Here is an 18,722-nt window from a genome sequence, read left to right on the forward strand (position 1 = left end):
ATGACATTAGTTAATATTAATACTTCAATCTGAATGCTCCTATCCTCCCCATCAAATGATCAAAATTACATTATTGATTTCAGAAATATGTTGAATGTATTCCCTCTCTCAGGATGCTTTCTCAGATTACCTGTCTGCTTTGAAATCATTCCTTCTGAACATTGTGGACAGTCATAACAACAAATCTCTTTGCCCTCATGCATGGTCTTGCTCTGTCCAGGATGGCAACTCTCAACACATCTGGATCTGGGAGGCTTCTAGGAAAAAAATAGGAAACATGTTTAGGGGGAGACCATCTATTTTTCTCTTAGCCCGATGCTGTTGAATTTCATTTTAGTGTTAACTACATAATCATTAGAATCCTTCATTTTGTACCTCTTCTAGAAGTAGGAAAAGAGCAAGAGCATCCTTCTGTTGAATCCACTTAATCAAGGAATCCAGAGCTCTGAGTTTGCAAGACCTAAGTGGTTTATCGCCACTGAGATCATTGGCTCTTGGAGATCTCCTACTGTTAGGTTCAAGATAAGAGAAAATTGAAAAGAAAGCCAATAAAAGGAACAAAAAGAACAGCAAAGGATTTCTCAACTTGACTTACATTTGCCAGTATAGAACAAGTTCACTGTGCTACTATTTATGCATTCCCAATAATGGTTGATTTCACACATATATTAAATGTATTCCCCCTGTCCGGATGAGAATTTAACAGGAATACCTTGCACTTAAACATTTCTGGAAAGAGCATGAAAATAGTAACCAATCATACCTGAATAAAAATGTGATTCCACAACATGGAGTTTTTCTGAATAATAAAATCTTTCCCTTCAGGAGCCAGGGGGTCAGTCCGTCCAATATGGACTCTCCGCATGGACCGATTGGGGAAGGCTACTGTATTCATGATATCAAATCCAATCACCAACTCCCCATTTTCATCAAAAAATATCTCTTCTCCAGCACTATTGTTGAAATGAATGCGTTTCAGGAAGGAATGAAGCTGGAAGGGAGCAGGAAAGAAAAATATTTCAGGACAGGGTTAGTGAAAGGGGTCATTTTGATTTCTGTACAATTTGTGGTCTTCATGCCATATGCACCTGGAATATTATACACACTTCCCTGTTTCTTAATCATGCACAATGGTAGAGTCTCCATTTCCTAGTTACCAGCAAATATCCTGTTACAGCATTAAGGTACCAGAGTGAGTTAAGAGAGGTGATCTTTTCCTACTGGTGACCCGACACATTGGCAGAGCGCATTACAGCAGTGGGCAGAAGAGATTTAAGAGAAGGGCAAGAGACTCTTCCTACCTGCCAGGGGTGAATATACTGAAGATTCCATATACCTCCATCTCCCCATGATCTAGGCTTTAATCTTGAAGAAAACATGGCATGAAGAGCATGTGCAATGGCATAAACAGCATTGTAGATGCTGTAACTCTGACCAGACATTCTCATTTCAAAGACAGAGTCAGGCAAGCTGCTCAGTTTCTCCTCCCCAGTACAGTTGGTTCCAGTGAACTGGTGCAAATTATCACTATGTTGGGGAAATGAGCATTGAAAGGCTTTGGCCCAAAGGAGAGCTGCAACATTATTTTCATTTGGATTTAGTTTGGTAAGGTATTGCACATAGCCTTCAATCTCTTTTGTGGGTAGTGCAAAAGACAGAGTACCATTGAAGGATCTTGGAGTGAAAAATTCACTGGAGATTGTGGATGTGAAATCCCACTGAGCTGTGATGATCCATATTTTCTCTGTTGGCTTCATTTCAACAAACTCATTGAAATATAGAATCACCCTCAGGCCCTCCATGGATTGGGAATCCCCATGAATAAGAATCACATCGGTATCAGCTGATGAAAGAATCAAATGCATTCTTGATAATTTATCATTGTAAGGTATTTTTCCTTCTGTATATCCTGCCCAGTGCTGCTTCATTCTTGGAATAATTTCCTTGAAAGCTAAACAAATGCTACTTTGGAGTAGCTGAGGAATCAGGGTCCTCAATAACATTTCTCCATTGTCATCATCTGAAACAATGAGGCCAATCCAGGTCCATCCAAAATGCTTCAGCAGCTTGATAATTGCAACATATTGAGCACTTTCATTTGGGATCATTCGGTAGAAAGAAGGGAATTGAACTTTATCTTTCAATGCAGGGTCAAAGGAGCCATAACTGATCTAAGGAGAACGAAAATGATCTTTTTAGAGCAAAAAGAAAAAAAGGAGATTTGATAAAAATTATTTGAAGCTGTTTTGTCCCCAATTCAGACACCTATCACCTGTTCGGGTGGCAAGCCGGAATGGAGATATTGCAGACAAAGGATTTTTTAAAAGTAATCCAGCCATATTTCCCTCATCCCGCCCCAATTTGAAAACCGAAGTCAAAAATGGTTCAAATCTGACTTCCTGATGGGGACAATTATTTTCAAACTGAGTTGAAAAGGAATTTTGCTTGGACAAGTGACTAAAATATTTGACTCTTACCAATTTAGAGGGATTGAGTAAGATGAGGTCTAAAATGAGTCATCCCTTTCACTTTCCAGATAGCTACCCTTATTGATATAGCTGAAGAAACGTACCTGTGCCATCTTATAGATGTTCAAGATGTGAGGCATCTGCCTAGAATTGTGAGATGAGAGCCCACCAATGATGGCCATTAGCATGTATTTCCTCTTGCAGAGATAGTTAGGAGGATTCCCATCTCCTGTGAACAGGAGAGTCATAGTCCCAGAACATGTTCCCATTTCATTGTAAGCTTTTTGAACCACAAATTCTCCCAATGTGGTATTAGATAATAGCTGGGTATTTCTGTTTATCTCTTTAAGGGCAAATTCAAATACAAAATACTGCTGGATCAGTTTAGGTACAATGCTGCAATGAGATGTTCACATAATCTGAGTGTTCTCACATTCTTCAAAGCATGCTTACACCACATGAACTGATCTTCACACATTTGATGTTCAGTTTGATTCAAAGACAATCATATGTAGCAGAGAATGATTCCAATTAATGGAGTTGGCAGGTCATGACTGACAGAGTTTTCATTCTTTTCAGTGACCTGTCAATCCAATCCTTACAGTTTTACTTAATCGGAGTGTATGTATCTTTAATTTCTAAATGTACAAATGTGATGAACGACAATGATCACCATACCTGAGCTTTCTGTGGGCTTGTTGGGATGGATTGTATGCAGACATCAATAAGATTGTGAAATAAAAATATTTACCAGAAGCTCAGTTATCAGAAGAAGAAGAAAAAGATGAAACCCTCTATGCTTACAAAAGCATACATGACAGCCAGCTTGCTGAAGTGGTTTAAGTGTTGGAGTCGGACTCTGGATACAAGGATTTGAATCCCTGTTTCGACATAAAACCCATTGAGTGCCCTTAGGCAAGTCTTACTCTTTCAGCTTTAGTCAAGCTGAGTCAAAATTCTAACCACTCTGAATACATTTTGCCAAGAAAAATATACTGATCACATTGTTGTTGCCATAGGTCAGAAATGACCTGAAGTCACACAACAGCACAACATTCAATCAAAGTTATTAATTATACCAATGACTTTTCTGTGGAATGAAACAGTTACTTACTAGGCACTTATCTCCTCATCTGGAAGTCTCTTGAAGAGAATCTCTTGCAATGCAGGTATAACAAAAGAGACAAAGTCACCAATGGCAATATCCTCTTCAAGTGAAGGCAAGATATTTTCAACCTTTGTCTTCCAATCACATCCAGAGTTCACATTCTTGCTGGAATTAGGAGGCAATTGCAGCAGCAAAAGGAGCAGAAGCAATGACATCCGCCTGACTAAAAGCAAACCTGGGACCCAGATACACACGTATTGTATCATGAAGATAAGTGCATGGAATACCAGCAGTCTCTGTTTCTAATTACCTGGAAAAGCTGTAAAGGGCAAATAAATTGGACGTCTCTTATGGATCTCAAGTACCATTTTCATAAAGTCCTTCCTGACTTCAAGGAACCCTCAAGAACTCTGTCAAACATATTGTTTGGACCTTACTTTTTATAGATAAACATTTTAGGTCAAGAATCCTTGGAGGCTGCCTCATCTGTGTCCTTGGCTTCTTGAGAGCCTTGGGCTACAATTAATCCAAGTCAAGGATTATAATTACCTGACTAGTCATCTTCACTACCAGCCAAAGTAAAGCCAAAAACAAAAAGTGCATGTACAATTGTATCCAGTCCATGGTTTGGATCCAGACTTCTTGAAACTTAGAGTAGATGTACTGAAACCAATGTGATAGTCATGAGTAATTTAATATGCTTTTTAGTAGGTTTCATCTTATTATAACAATACTCAGATCTATCCAAATCTCTTAACCAGAGATCCCGATAATGTTTGAGTTCTGGGTGCTGGGGGTCTCTCAAGCAATGCAGGGATATTGTGGGGAACAAATAAATGGCCCATGTTGAATGAAGTAAGATAATGCTTGGTGTAATTTTTCATTTCATAGAATCAAGGGAGTCAAAATGTATCCCAAGGATCATCTAATCCCACTCTGACTATACAAAAATACGTTATTGGAGTACTCCTGATAGATGGCCTTTCAAAGTTTAACTATAAAGGATTCCAGTGGAAGAGGGCCTGTCACTTTTCAAGGCAGTGCACCCCAAGAATGAATAACTCTTTTAATATCAGGATGTTTTTCCTAAGGTTTAGGTGGTATCCTTTTTCTTGCAATTGAAATCTAACAGTTCACGGCAAAGACTCTGGAGCAGCAGAAAATAAGCTTTCTTGCATTGATTTTTGCTGTTTACTTGGGGAAAGTACACAAAATGAAAAATGAAGTCACACATTATACCCATATGTATGTGATAAAATGTTCAACACTGTGGCTGCAATCTTTTCCAGTTTGTGAAACACAAATATTCTGTGAATGAGGGACCTCCAAATCACACAATTCTAAGCAGCCGTTGCAGACTCTGGGCCATGAATTCCTTACTTGAGTCTATCCATATGGAATGTGGTCTTCCTTTTTTCTTATTGCCCTCCACTTTACCAATCATTATTACATTTTCTAAGGACTCCCTTTATGGGAATCAGGGGTGTGTGGCACAGAGAATGGTCACCAGGTGGGGTGGATCCCTTGCCAGGATTCCTGGTGGCAGCGGTCACCTTAGACTCCTGTCAGCAGTCTTCCCTGTCATCCCTGTTTTCTGGCACAGGGAACGGATTCATTGATCAACAGTTGGGTTGGTTGATACCTGGATACCCATGCTTTTGTCCAACCCTGCATTCAGCCGTACACAATAAAGTTGTGGCCTTTTCCCCCTTGCATATTGTCATCCTGTGTTGTCTTTCTCTCCTTGGAACCCTTGTATCAGCAAAAAAAAAATGTCTTTGTCTTGGTAGCTTTATAAATAAGCTATGATTGGAACTCATAATCCCATCTTGTCCACTTTCTGTACTGGATCACACTGGCACAATTATAATTTTATTTCTACAAACTAGTTCAACAATGAAATGTTAAGAGGAAAGATTTATTTAGAAAGAAGAAAAGGAAGAGAGAATTACTGTTTTAACCCATACACTGATTAAGGTGGAATATGGTGATTCAAGAAAATTCTAACAGTGTGAAAGTCTAATTCAAATCAGAAAGATGGATCATAACCTCAATGTGATTCCACTCTGTCATTCCAGTCAAATTTGAGGAGTAGCTCAAAGATATCAGTCCACTTCATGAGAACAGAATACAAAGCATCCAATATCCAATATCAAAAGATAATCCAGTACTGAGGACACATTCTCTCTCTCTCTCAACAAAAAGAAGCATAAATGTAGTTCTGACAATGCATCCTACATAGTAAAACAGATTCTGAATATGTTTTGAAGGGATCCCTAATATGCATTCACATTTTCTAACAACAACAAAAATGTGCTCATCTCTGCTGTTTGTGTTTCTGGATATTAAGAAAATTCTTACTAATGAACAAAGTGACACTACAAACTACAAAGCTTATCATTGTACATTTTGATTCATAAGATGCCATGAAATTGGAGGAAAACTAGAGAACAGTAGCAAGGACTAGAGAACAGTAACCTACCAGGAAGCTATATATGATTGATGCCTAAAAAGACAAAACTTCTCTTGAATTCATTAGCTGCACTGAATTTTCCTAGTGCCTGCATTTTGCAGAGGCCACTTGGAAACCTTGGCAAACTATATTAGAATGTAGGTCCTGTGGGCTCAGAGTCCTATCCATTTCAGATGGTGGTCTGTCAGGGTGGGAGACATACATGACTTTGGAGATTATCGTATGGGCTTCCTCCCGGCCCCAGAACAGACTGACAATTTGGGAGGGGGATTCAGATTGGGTGTTACCACACACCTCTTTCCTCAGACCAGAGGCATCGCAACCCAATTTTAGGTAGTACTGTCCCCAATCTGTCCTAATTCTGTCCTTCACAAAGAATGAAAATTACCCTTTCTTTGTGAAAGACAGGATTAAGACAGATTGGGGATGCATCTGGCTAAAATCGGGTCACAATGTCTCCAGTCTGAGAATGAAAGTCTGCAGTAACACCCGATCTGAAAACAAATTCCCCAAATTTTCAGTCTGCTCTAGGGCCAAGAGGAAGTCTGTGTGACAATCTCCTTTCTTTTTCTGAATCTAGGTGGTTCCCTGATTTCCTAGCATGGCCTGTTCTCTGTTCCTCTTCAGACTGGGAGACTTAATTCTATTTCAGTGCCTTATCCTGATCCTATAATTTTACACTTCAATTAAAAGGCCTTGTCTCTGTGCTTTTATTTCCACATTCTCCATTCCAAATATAGCTTTTAACTGGCATTTTTGGGAAAGTAGAACCTGAGGCCAATTAATGAAAGAGTCTTTGTTATATAAAAATATTTTATATAATTGTTATATGTATTTTTGAAATGATGATTTACCCAGTTATAAAAAGGAATAACTTATACTTATTTATTATTTCTTTCATTTATATCCCAGTTTTCTTGTTGCATAGACCTCAAAGTGGCTTAAAACAAGTTATTAAAAAAAGGACATCTAAAAGGTATTTGATACAAAGGCTTTTAAAAACACTAAATAACAGTTTTCTTACAAGAACCCAACACTAAAACAATTTAACTTAGTCCTGGATCTCGTTTTAAGCATATAGTCCTGTGAAGAGAACCACAGCATCTTTGGGCAACAGTCCAGATCCAAGTTTTTTATGGTCTTCTTTCAGATACTTTCTTCACCTTTTTGCACTGGATAAAAAACTGGGAAGATACATTTTATATTGCTAGAAGAAAATTAGGTAATTTGTGAACTGTTATAAAAATTCAGTAACAGTATTCCATAGTGTGTGTGTGTGTGTGTACACTTTCTAAAGGCAACACACAGAAGAGACGGGTAAGAAAAAAGGAAGGGGACATCAGTAAATTCTAGGATTCTTTTTCCTCACCAGCTGATCTCTGGTATTCAGCTCAGGTCTCATTAAAACAATGTAGAACTTAGGGAGAAAAATGAAAGCCAGCAATCCAGAGCTAGAGGCCAAGATGGAGAAGATCTCCACAGCCACCATGTATTTCCCTTTGGTGCTCAGGTAAGTGGGGACAAAGGACACCCAAACACTGCAGAAGACCAGCATGCTGAAGGTGATCAGCTTGGCTTCATTAAAAGTATCAGGCAACTTCCTGGCAAAGAAAGCAACAGTGAAACTGACAAAGGCCAGAAGTCCCATGTAGCTCAGGGCAATGTAGAACATGGCATCTGAGCCTTCATTGCATTGCACTATGATCTGATCCACATGAGATTGCATGTCCCATTCTGGAAATGGGGGAGAGATGGCCAGCCATACAACACAAATGACAGTTTGAACGAGAGATGCAAGAATAATGACTGAGACCGCTAAATGTTTTCCTACCCATTTTCTCATCCTGTTTCCTGGTTTAGTGGCCATAAAGGCTAGAACTACTGTTAGGGTTTTGGCCAAAACTGAAGAAATAGCAATAGAGAAAACAACAGCAAACAACGTTTGTCGTAGAATGCAAGACACAACCCCAGGCTTGCCAATAAAGAGCAAAGAGCAGACAAAGCAAAGAAGCAAAGAGAAGAGGAGGGTACAGGTAATAGTCCAGTTATTGGCTTTAATGATGGGAGTATTCTTGTGCTGAAAGAAGATCCACATCATCACAAGGGTCATCAGGGAAAAGGAAAGGACCAGTGAAACCAAAACCATTCCCAAGGGTTCTTCAAAGGACATGTAGATTATATATTTGGGAATGCATTGATCTTGATTCTTGTTTGGATGGTGATCATCTGGGCACATGTTGCAGTTTTCTGCATCTGGAACATGAAAGATAACATTTTTAAAAAACACCCTGCATTTGCTGTTCCTCAAGAATTGCCACTATTGTGGCATGAAATGATGCACTGAACATATAAAAAATCATTTCATACATACAAATTTTGTTCAAAAATGAGTGTCAGTATGTTAATTGATGCTGTGGTAGGCATCACAATTGTGGAGCAGGACATGATGACTCTCTTATTAGCATGGCAATAAGCATTGATCTAGAAGCTGAACTAGAAAAGTTCTTGTTGTCCCCAATTTGTCTTTATGTTCAAAAGCATGGATGGCTGCGATGACATTCTGTTGTTTTTCGTCATTATTGTGTGCCTTCAAACCATTTCCAACTTAAGGGGAACCTATCATGAGGGTTTCTTGTCAAAAATACTTTTAGAGGAGGTTTGCCATTGCCTTTCCCTGAGGCTGAGAAAGTGTGACTAAGGCCCAGTACAGACGGGCACAGGGCTGGGCATCCAGACACGCTCAGCCCTAGTGACGTCACAGGTGTGCACACCCGTCAACAAAGGGGGCACCACAGTTGCACAGCTGTGGCACCGCATACAGATGCCTGTCAGTAGAAGAAGCATCATAGGGCTGCATCGCAGCCCTTATGACAACGCAAAAAAGGAGCCTCCTAGAGTGGCTCCTTTTTGAGTATGCATCTGTGCTTCCCAAGATCACTCAGTGGTGTTTGTGACCTAGTGGGAAGTTGACACTGGTCTCCAAAGCCTTCAGTCCAAGACTGAAACCACTATGCCATGCTGGCTTTTTGATAGTAATCCAAAGGAGGGCGACTAAAATGGTGAAAGGTCTGGAAACCTTGCCGTATGAGGAACGACTCAGGGAGCTAGGGATGTTTAGCCTGGAGACAAGAAGGTTAAGAGGTGATATGATAGCCCTGTTTAAATATTTGAAAGGATGTCACATTGAGGAGGGAGCAAGCTTGTTTTCTGCTGCTCCAGAGACTAGGACCCGGAACAATGGATGCAAGCTACAGGAAAAGAGATTCCACCTCAACATTAGGAAGAACTTCCTGACAGTAAGAGCTGTTCGACAGTGGAACAAACTCCCTTGGAGTGTAGTGGAGTCTCCTTCCTTGGAGGTCTTTAAGCAGAGGCTAGATGGCCATCGGTTGGGGATGCTTTGATTGTGATTTCCTGCATGGCAGGGGGTTGGACTGGATGGCCCTTGTGTTCTCTTCCAACTCTATGATTCTATGAATCTATGATCTCCCTTGGTTGAAAATACTACTATTGTATGACAAATCAACATGTGTAGTATTTTACATAGAACATTTCTCATATTCTTTCTGATTCCAATGCTACATGTGATCTGATTCTAGTGGAATTAATGTGCCCTATATTTTCAATTAAGGATAGATGGCTTTCAATTTGTGCAGCCCAAGAATACAGACAAGAGCCACGACATGTGTGATAGACCCCTTGCTTTCATGAGCTCATTGTCTTGGCTAAAAGGGGACTAGCCAAGTGAATAAAGAGAATGGTTAGTGCCTCTTTACAGTGCTTGGTTTTACCATGCTTCAAAGAAGAAGCTCTTTTCCATTCTTTGCAAAAGATGGGAGAAGTCCCGATTGGATACAAGATGCCTCCGATCTGGGTAGGGAATTGTGATAACCCCCATTTTTACATGGTGTCATCCCATGCCCAGACTGGGGAAAAAGCTGTGCAATAATCGCCACAGTTATAGTGATAACTAGGACATAGTGACCTGCAGGATTCTGGCAATCCAGTATAAATCAAATACCCCACAATATCAGTGTAGATCAAATGAAAAATAATAGTTATCCTATGAACAATGAAAAGAAAACTCACACATTAAGAAACCAGGTACTACAATATTCAACAAGCTATGCAAGAAAACTGACAAGGACAAATTCTGAAGGACTGCTAGTGAGGGTGGGCACAGGCCCTCAGGATATTCCTTAGCCCTGCCCACTTTACATTGTTTGGCATGTTGGAAAAATGTATGTCCACTCAATCCGTCCCTGAATTTTCTAATGCCTCCCTGAGGTGAGCACATTTTTTAAAGAAATGCTGTTGATACTGTATTTTAGTCATAATAACCTTAAATGAAATCCACTCTGTTTTGGATAGACATATATTGTTACATTTACCTGTGCTCACATTGCACTAGTAGTATAGCAGTGACAAAGTCAAAACAGCAAGCAGTATCCATAATCCAACCATCCATGGTCAGGTGCACCAAATCCTAAACAAAGTTTCCTAGTAGCTGACTACAAGGTCAAGAAAAAGTCCATGGTCATAAAGTCAGATTTCACTGTAAATGCAGGATTGAGACAGAAATCAAGTTTGTTTCCAGCAATGGAAATGGGATAAGCCCTGCACTCTTGCCTCACCCAACTTGCAGACCGTATTTTAGGAGGGTGTTTTTCCACTGTGCAAGTGGATTCAGGGACTGAATCTGTGCCAGATGCTGCAGCCTTCACCTTTCTAGAGGAGATGGGGATACCTCTCCTATCTCCTCCTACATCTCTGCAGCATTTGGAATGGCTGACAGACTGAGCTGGAGAAAAGTCTACTTCATCTTCAAAAGTCAAACTCTCAAGCCTGACAGGCAGATATGCTTCATCCTCAGAAGTAGAACTCTTAAGGCAGGTTGTGAAATTAATTAACATTAATACTATAGTATTAATGCTTCTAGTCCTTCTCATTAAATAGAAAAGATCAAAACAAAATTATGGATTTCATAAGCAGGGGCTTGACAGATAGGTCAGTTTCATCCTCAGAAGCCAAACTCTCAAGGGATGGCATGACATTAATTAACATTAATACTTCAATATTAATGCTTCAAGTCCTCCTCATCAAAGAGAAAAGATCAAAACAAAATTGTTGATTTTGCAAATATGTCAAATGTATTCCCCATCTCAGGATGCTTTCTCAGATTACCTGTCTGGTTTGAAATCATTCTTTCAGAACACTGGAGACAATCATAGCAACAAATCTCTTTCCCCTCACGCATGGTCTTGCTCTGTCCAGGATGGCAACTCTCAACACATCTGGATCTGGGAGGTGACTAGAAAAAAAAATGGGCATTAGTATTTGGGATAAAGTAACTTTTTCCCCTCTTCGCTCTATTATGTTGAATTTCACATAACTGAAAATCACATAATGATACAATTCTCTTAGAAATCCTTCATTTTCCACCTCATCCAGAGAAACATCTTTTAACTAATTATTTCCACTCAGATTTTCCTGTTCTGAAACCCAGATAAAATCTGTTTCAATAAGGACTTTCCTTCACCTTGGCAATAGAGCAACTTTATTTGGTAGACCCACTACAAGTCAAAATTATTAAACAGAGGCTTCTGTACTTTGAACTTTTCCTAAGACAATGTCGCCCTTTGCTGGGGTGTGAGGGGATAAAATGAAAGGAAGTAGGAAAAAACAAGACCATACTATAGTTGGATTAACACAGTGAAGGATACCAGATGCCTGAGATTGCAATACCTGAGCACCTGAAGACAAATGATGATCAGAACTCTTGGAGGTTTGCTACTGATAGGGCCATCGTAAAACAAAACTGGCAAGAGAGCCAAGAATAAGAACAACAACAAAGGATTTCTCAGCCTGGGCTAAAAATGCCAGCATAGAACAATTTAAATTAGGTCCTGATTATGGATTCTCAATAATCTGTGCCACATGGATCCCTTACTCTTAAAAAATCTCCAGCAGTATCAGGGAAATAATAACTAATCATACCTGAATAAAACTGGGGTTCCACAAAATGGAGTTTTGCTGGATAATGAAGTTTTTCATTTCAGGAGCCCAAGGGTCAATCCATCCAATACGGATTCTTTGCAAGGAATGATTTGGGAAGGTGACTGTGTTGATGATATCGTATCCCGTCACCAACTCCCCATTCTCATCAAAAAATATTTCCTCTCCTGCACTATTGTTGAAATGAATTTTTTTCAAGAATGAATGAAGCTAGAAAGGAGTATGCAAGAAAAAAAATCAGGGTAGGGGAGGTGAAAGGGGACACTTTGATTTGTGTCCAATTTGTTGAAATTATGCCTTGGGAACATCATGCACAATGTCTTGCATCTATAATCATGTATGCTGCACTTTCCTCATACTGACGAAAATTCTTACCATCTTGCCCAAATACCAGGAAGATGATATAGAAAAGAGAAAGGGACTTAAAAACTATTGGCATTCCCACTAGAATACACAGTCCGTTGCAAGTATCTGAACTGTCAAGGATTTGGAGGAAAGCTGATTCTACACTTTCCTATTTGTCAAGGAAGTTCCTGTTACAGCATTCAGGCACAGAGTGGTTAAAAAGTTCCCTTGTTTCCCATTCATGACCAAACATCTCGGTGGAGCTCAACAAAAGCATGGGAACAAGGACATTAGAGAAGGGCAAGAGATTTTTCCTACCTGCCAGGGGTGGATATTTCGAGGGTTCCACCTTTCTCCATGTCCCCATGCTTTGGGCTTTGATCTTGAAGAAAACATGGCATGAAGAGCATGTGCAATGGCATAAACAGAATTGTAGATGCTGTAACTCTGACTAGACATCCTCATTTCAAAGACAGGTTCAGGTAGGCTGCTCAGTTTCTCCTCCCCAGTACAGTTGGTTGCATTGTCTTTGTATATATCATATTGCGGGAGTGAACATCGAAAGGCATGGGGCCAAATGAAAGCTGCACCATAATTTTCCCTTGGATTCATTTTATTAAGATAGTGTACATAGCCTTCTACCTCTTTTGTGGGCAAGGCAAAGGACAGAGTGCCATTGAGAGATCTGAGGGGGAAAATTTTGCTTACGGTTGATGTAAAGTCCCACTGAGCTGTGATGATCCAAACTGTTGGCTTCATTTTGCCAAATTCATAGAAATATAGAATCATCCGGAAGCCCTCCATAGATCCGGAATCTCCATGAACAAGAATCACATCTGTATCAGTAGATGAAAGAAACAAATATAGTCTAGATATTTCATAAGGGATATCTTCACTGTCTTCTCTCCAGTGCTCATTCACTATTGGAATAATTTCCTTGAAAGCTAAACAAATGCTACTTTGCAATAGCTGAGGAATCAGATTCCTCAGTATTATTTCTCCACTATCATCAGCGGTAACTAAGAGACCAATCCAGGACCATCCAAAATGCTTCAACAGCTTGACAATTGCAACATACTGAATGCTTACATTTGGGATCATTCGGTAGACAGTAGGGAACTGAATTTTATCTTTCAGTGCAGGATCAAAGGAGCCATAACTGAGCTAAAGAAAAAGACAATGATGTTTTTAGAACCAATGAAAAAATAATCTTGCATTTTCCTCAATATAAATTATTTGAAAAGAGACTGGACAGCTACCTGCTCGAAATGTTTAAACTAAACCTGCACTGAGCATGCAATTGGGCTCAATGACCCCTGAGGTACCTCCCAACTATATGATCTTATGGTGTTATGATTCTATGCTACAAAAATATCTGGAAAGAGAGAGGTGGAAATACAGTCCGCCCTCCCTATATGTGGGGGATCTGTTCTGGACTCCCCCCACATAGGGGGAAATAAGTGTATGCTCAAGCCCCATAGGAAATAATGAGGCATGTGCTCACAGTGACACATGGGGTGCACGGCACAGGTACACGCCTCATTACTTCTAATGGGGCTTACTTTCCATGTAAGCTCAAAGCCGCAGAAGGCAAGCCCACCTATGAGGAGGGCTGGCTGTAACAGGTTTGATGTGCAACAAATGTCACCAAGGAACAGTCATCAAGATTTACATTCTCAAGACAGAAAGGAACAGCATAGGCCTAACTATATGATATATGTAAGAAAACTCGGGAGAGATTTCTCACACAGTTTACGTCCAGGAATTTGAAGTAGAGAGACAATGGTGTGAGCAGTTTCTTTTACAATGACGTTGTACTGTCTTGGATTTTTTTTGCTGGCCTTAATTCACCAACCAGCACTTTTGTCCTTACTTCAGTTCCCAACATCCATGCAGGAAGCAATTTGGAACAGAGATGTTTAAAATAAAGCTACCACAATTTGTCTCATTCCCCCATTTGTGATGTAAGTCAAAAATAGTTCAAATCTGTCTGCCTGAGAGGGACAACTTTTGCCATCTAAGAGGAAAGTCATTTTTGCCGAGACAAAAGTGAATGGATTTTTTCACTTTCACCAATTTGGAGGAGCTGGGTGGTTATGAGCTTAAATGACTCATCCCCTTTAATCCTCCAAATGTCCTCATTTGCTCATCTGAAGAAGCCTACCTGTGCCATCTTATAGATGTTCAAGATGTGAGGCATCTGCTTGGAATTGTGAGAGGAGAGCCCACCAATGACAGCCATCAGCTTATACTTCCTCTTGCAGAGATAGTTAGGAGGATTCCCATCTCCTGTGAAAAGGACACTCATAGTCCCAGAACATGTTCCCATTTCATTGAAAACTTTCTGAACCGACAGTTCACCCAATGTAACATTGGACAATAGATTAGTATTTTTGTCTATCTCCTTAAGGGTAAATTGAAATGCAAGATACTGCTCAAGGGATTTGGGCACAATGCTGCAATAAGATGTTCACACAGTCTGAATGTTCCCACATTCCAGAAAACAGGCTAGCACCGCTTGTATAAATGCATATATATTTGACTTTCAATTGAATTCAGACATAGTCACTTAAGGGAGACTGACTGACATTAGCGGACTTAGCAAGTCATGACTCACAGAAATTTCATTTCTTAAATAGAATGTATTTTCTTTTAATTTCTTAAGGTATGAATGATGATAAATTAGAATGTTCTCCATACTTGACCTTCCTACATACTGGTTGGGATTGTTTGTATACAGACATAAGATTTGAAAATCAAAATATTCACCAGACATTTAGTTACCAGAGGTAAAAGAAAGAAGAAATCACTCTAAATTTACAAGAGAATTGATGACAGCCACAACATTCTACCATAGTTATTACCTAGACCAATGACTTTTCTGTATAATGAAACAGTTACTTACTATGAACTTTTCTCCTCATCTGGATGTCTTTTAAATGAAATCTCTTGAAATGAACTCATCAAAAAGGAGACAAAGTCACCAATGACAATGTCCTTTTTAATAACACAAAATAAACGGTCAACCTTTGTCTTCCAATTGCAAGCAGCGTTCAAACTCTTGCTGGCATTCGGGGGCATGTGCAGCAGCAAAAAGACCAGAAGCAGTGGCATCTGCCTGAATAAGAACAAACCTGTGTACCAGACACACCTGAATACAATCATTAGGACAGGTGTATGGGAGCCCAGTCTTAGTTTCCAATTCCCTGGGACAGCTCTAATGGTGAAATAAATGTAACACTTGCGCAGACTCTAGTCCTGCCTCTGAAGCACCATTTTCATAAAGTCCTCCCTGGTTTCAAGGAACCTCCAAGACCTCTGTCAAACTGATTGTTTTTATCTTATCTTACTCTTTATAGATAAGCATGGTAAATCAGCAATCCTTGGTGGCTGACTCATTTGTGTTTTTGGCTTCTTGATCACCCTGGGCTACAATTACTCCAAGTCGGTGATTAAGATAATGACCCTGTCAGTCTCCTTAGCCAGCAGGGAAATTAAAGAAAATATGCACAATTGCATACAGTCTTTAGGATGGGTCCAGACTTAGTCAGACCTTGATCACATACGTTGATGTCAATGGGACATGAGCCATGACTAATTGAATACTCTATGGCTAGCCTCTTATTAGGAATGTGCCAAGGTTCAACGCAAATGTCCACTCTATTCTGGGACATAACAATAAACAGAAGCAGGGCTGGAGGTGTAAAGCTTTCCTCCCTACTTTTTAAAAGCATCTCACTAATTTTGCCCCACTTGGTCTGTTCCAAATCTGCCTGATCCAAAGCAACTGCTATCTGTTAAAGAAAACAACATTTCAACAGCTTTGAATTAAAGGCTAAAACAAAACATTTAAGAGCAATTTAAAAAAGAAGAAGTAGAATTTTAGGACTGGTCAAAGGATTTGTAATTCATCAAGGACATTCTATCAAGAAATAACCTGCTATTGGCAAATGATTCATGCAGCAATGGAAAGCATTCTTGAGATATGTATTCCTTTTGAACCACACTTATTTTTACTGAATATGACTCATAATGTAAAAAATGTAAAATTGAATAGAATCATTCTGTATATGGTTACGTGCGCAAGACTATTGTTTGCACAATACTGTATTGGAAAATACCAGATAACCCATCTATCGAAGAATGGCTGATTAGAATTTATGAAGCCAGAAGTATGGATATATTGTCTTCTTTATTAAAGGAAACATCTAAAGAAAGTTTTGAAAAAGAATGGAGTATTCTAAAAACATTTGAGGAAAAGGGTAAAATATACAATTGAATAATAGTTACGGTTGATTCTAAACTGTGTAATTTGTATATCACCATGAGAATGCATTATTACTATAGGTTGTATATATGGAGTAAATAAGTAATTTACAATATGCGGTAAATATCCAAATGTAAAGGAAGTATAACTAGAAGGACAGTGATGTCGATGATTTTATGTAAATATATGTGTGTATGTTATAATGTCTATATGTATTTCTATTGTTTAGTGTAGATATATGTTGTTTTAGGGTTTCTATTCTTTTTTCTTTTCCTTATTCTTTATTCTTTATAGATTGTTATACTTTATTCTTAATAAAAATTAATTAAAAAAATAACCTGCAAAAGTATTCAAAAATGTTAAATGTATTAAAAAGAAAATTCAAAGCATTCAAGATCTATCATAACTTTGCACGGTGTGGAGGAAAGTGGTGACTTTTTAAATTTTTGATCTGTAAAAATGGAAATAGGGAAAGATTTACATTTTTAATTACAGCCTTAATATACTGGCTAACATTAATAAAATCAAGTTTGCTCCTGAGATTCCAATTAGAACAGCTCCATTTAAGTCCCCATAAAGATTTCATGTTCCATGGAAGGCACTACTTGGGAAGTGCCTTCATGGGAAGCCGTGGTAGGATTGTGTTCTCTTGTAAGGCATAGGAAAAATCCCTCACCTACTTCCATTCTTGGAACCTTTTCTGTGGGCTTCATTTCAATAAACTTTTTAACATATAGAATCACCCTCAAGCCCTCTATAGATCAAGAATCCCCATGAACAAGAATTACATCTGTATCAGTTGATTGAAGAATCAAATGTACTCTTTAACAATTTATAATTGTAATGTATTATTCCTTCTGTGTCTCCTTCATAGTTTTGCTTCATTGTTGGAATAATTTCCTTGAAGGATAAACAAATGCTGCTCTTGGGTGGCTGAGAAGTCAGAGTCCTCAGTAACATTTCTCTGGTATCATCATCTGAAACAAAGAGGCCAAATTAAAGAAAAGATGTACAATTGTATCCAGTCTGTAGGTTGGATCCATGTCAGTGAAGATGTCAAGTAGACCCAATGAAATTAAAAGGACATAAGTCATAACTAATTGAGTACTCTTTGCTTTCAATACTTCTCTTCTGATTATGATTGTGCCTGGAGCCAACCTAAGAACTCCTGACCAGTGGTCCTGGGAATATATACCGTGTTTCCCCAGAAATAAGACACTGTCTTATATTTATTTTTCCTTAAGAAGAGACACTATGACCTGATACAGACAGGCCAGAAAAAAGCTGCTTCGAGTCACTTTGGAGGTATGGTGTTTCAATGATGCATGCGTCCTAAGAGTCTGGAAGCTGCACCAAAGCTGCACTCCAGTCCTTAGGACTGAAGTCTGGCTTTGGTGCGGCTTCAGGACTCTTAGGACGCATATATCATTGAAACACCATACCTCCAAAGTGACTTGAAGCAGCTTTATTTTGGCCTGTCTGTATAGGGCCTATGGCTTATTTTCGGCAGATATCTTATTTTTTATTAAATATGGTACAACAATCTACATTTATTCAAATATAAAGTCGTCTTCTTCTGGAACATCATCATAACTCTCCAAATCTGGAATTCTATCCTGAATTTCTTGCAACTCTATTTCCTTTAGAACTATTGGCCCCAATCTTTCTGCTCCCTTCCCGCTCCCTTCTAATCCGCACCGGGCCTATCGCTATGTCTGATTTTCGGGTATGGCTTATATTGCGTAAATGCTTAGAAAACCTTTTACTGCTTATTTTATGGGTATGTCTTATTTTTGGGGAAATAGGTTATGTGCTGGGTGCTGAGAGCAACTTTCATAATTTCAGGATATTTGTGGGGGGGGGGGGGGGGGGGAAAAGGATCCCAAAGGATTCTGTGAACATTTTCATGTTGGCTGAAGTAAAATAATGTTATAATTTTTCAATTCATAAAAAAAGAGTCAAAGGGGATCCCAACGATCATCTAATCCCACTCCAGCCATGCAAGAATACATAAGTAAAGAACTCCTGAGTCTGATAGATGGCCTT

The 18,722-nt window shown here is 39.1% G+C and overlaps 2 protein-coding genes across 2 annotated transcripts in view; both read right to left on the bottom strand.

Moving 5' to 3' along the window:
- The window catches only part of LOC121933908 (vomeronasal type-2 receptor 26-like), a 5,592-nt gene extending 1,801 nt beyond the window's left edge, over positions 1–3,791 (bottom strand). The window contains exons 1-5 of the mRNA XM_042473893.1: positions 3,583–3,791; positions 2,573–2,864; positions 1,302–2,171; positions 764–991; positions 131–257 (exon numbers count right to left, since the gene is read on the bottom strand). Coding sequence (XP_042329827.1) covers positions 131–257; positions 764–991; positions 1,302–2,171; positions 2,573–2,864; positions 3,583–3,791 — 1,726 coding nt within the window. The remainder of the gene's footprint in view (positions 1–130; positions 258–763; positions 992–1,301; positions 2,172–2,572; positions 2,865–3,582) is intronic.
- Positions 3,792–7,388: 3,597 nt separating this feature from the next.
- On the bottom strand, positions 7,389–14,717 carry LOC121933909 (vomeronasal type-2 receptor 26-like). The gene is made up of 5 exons (XM_042473894.1): positions 14,574–14,717; positions 12,728–13,573; positions 12,047–12,274; positions 11,234–11,360; positions 7,389–8,302 (listed from the first exon to the last, which is right to left on the bottom strand). The coding sequence occupies exons 1-5, from the start codon at positions 14,715–14,717 to the stop codon at positions 7,389–7,391; spliced, it is 2,259 nt and encodes a 752-aa protein (XP_042329828.1).
- Positions 14,718–18,722: the final 4,005 nt, after the last annotated feature.

The sequence above is a fragment of the Sceloporus undulatus genome, chromosome 6 (assembly GCF_019175285.1).
Source record: "Sceloporus undulatus isolate JIND9_A2432 ecotype Alabama chromosome 6, SceUnd_v1.1, whole genome shotgun sequence".
In the NCBI taxonomy this organism is placed as follows: domain Eukaryota; kingdom Metazoa; phylum Chordata; class Lepidosauria; order Squamata; family Phrynosomatidae; genus Sceloporus; species Sceloporus undulatus.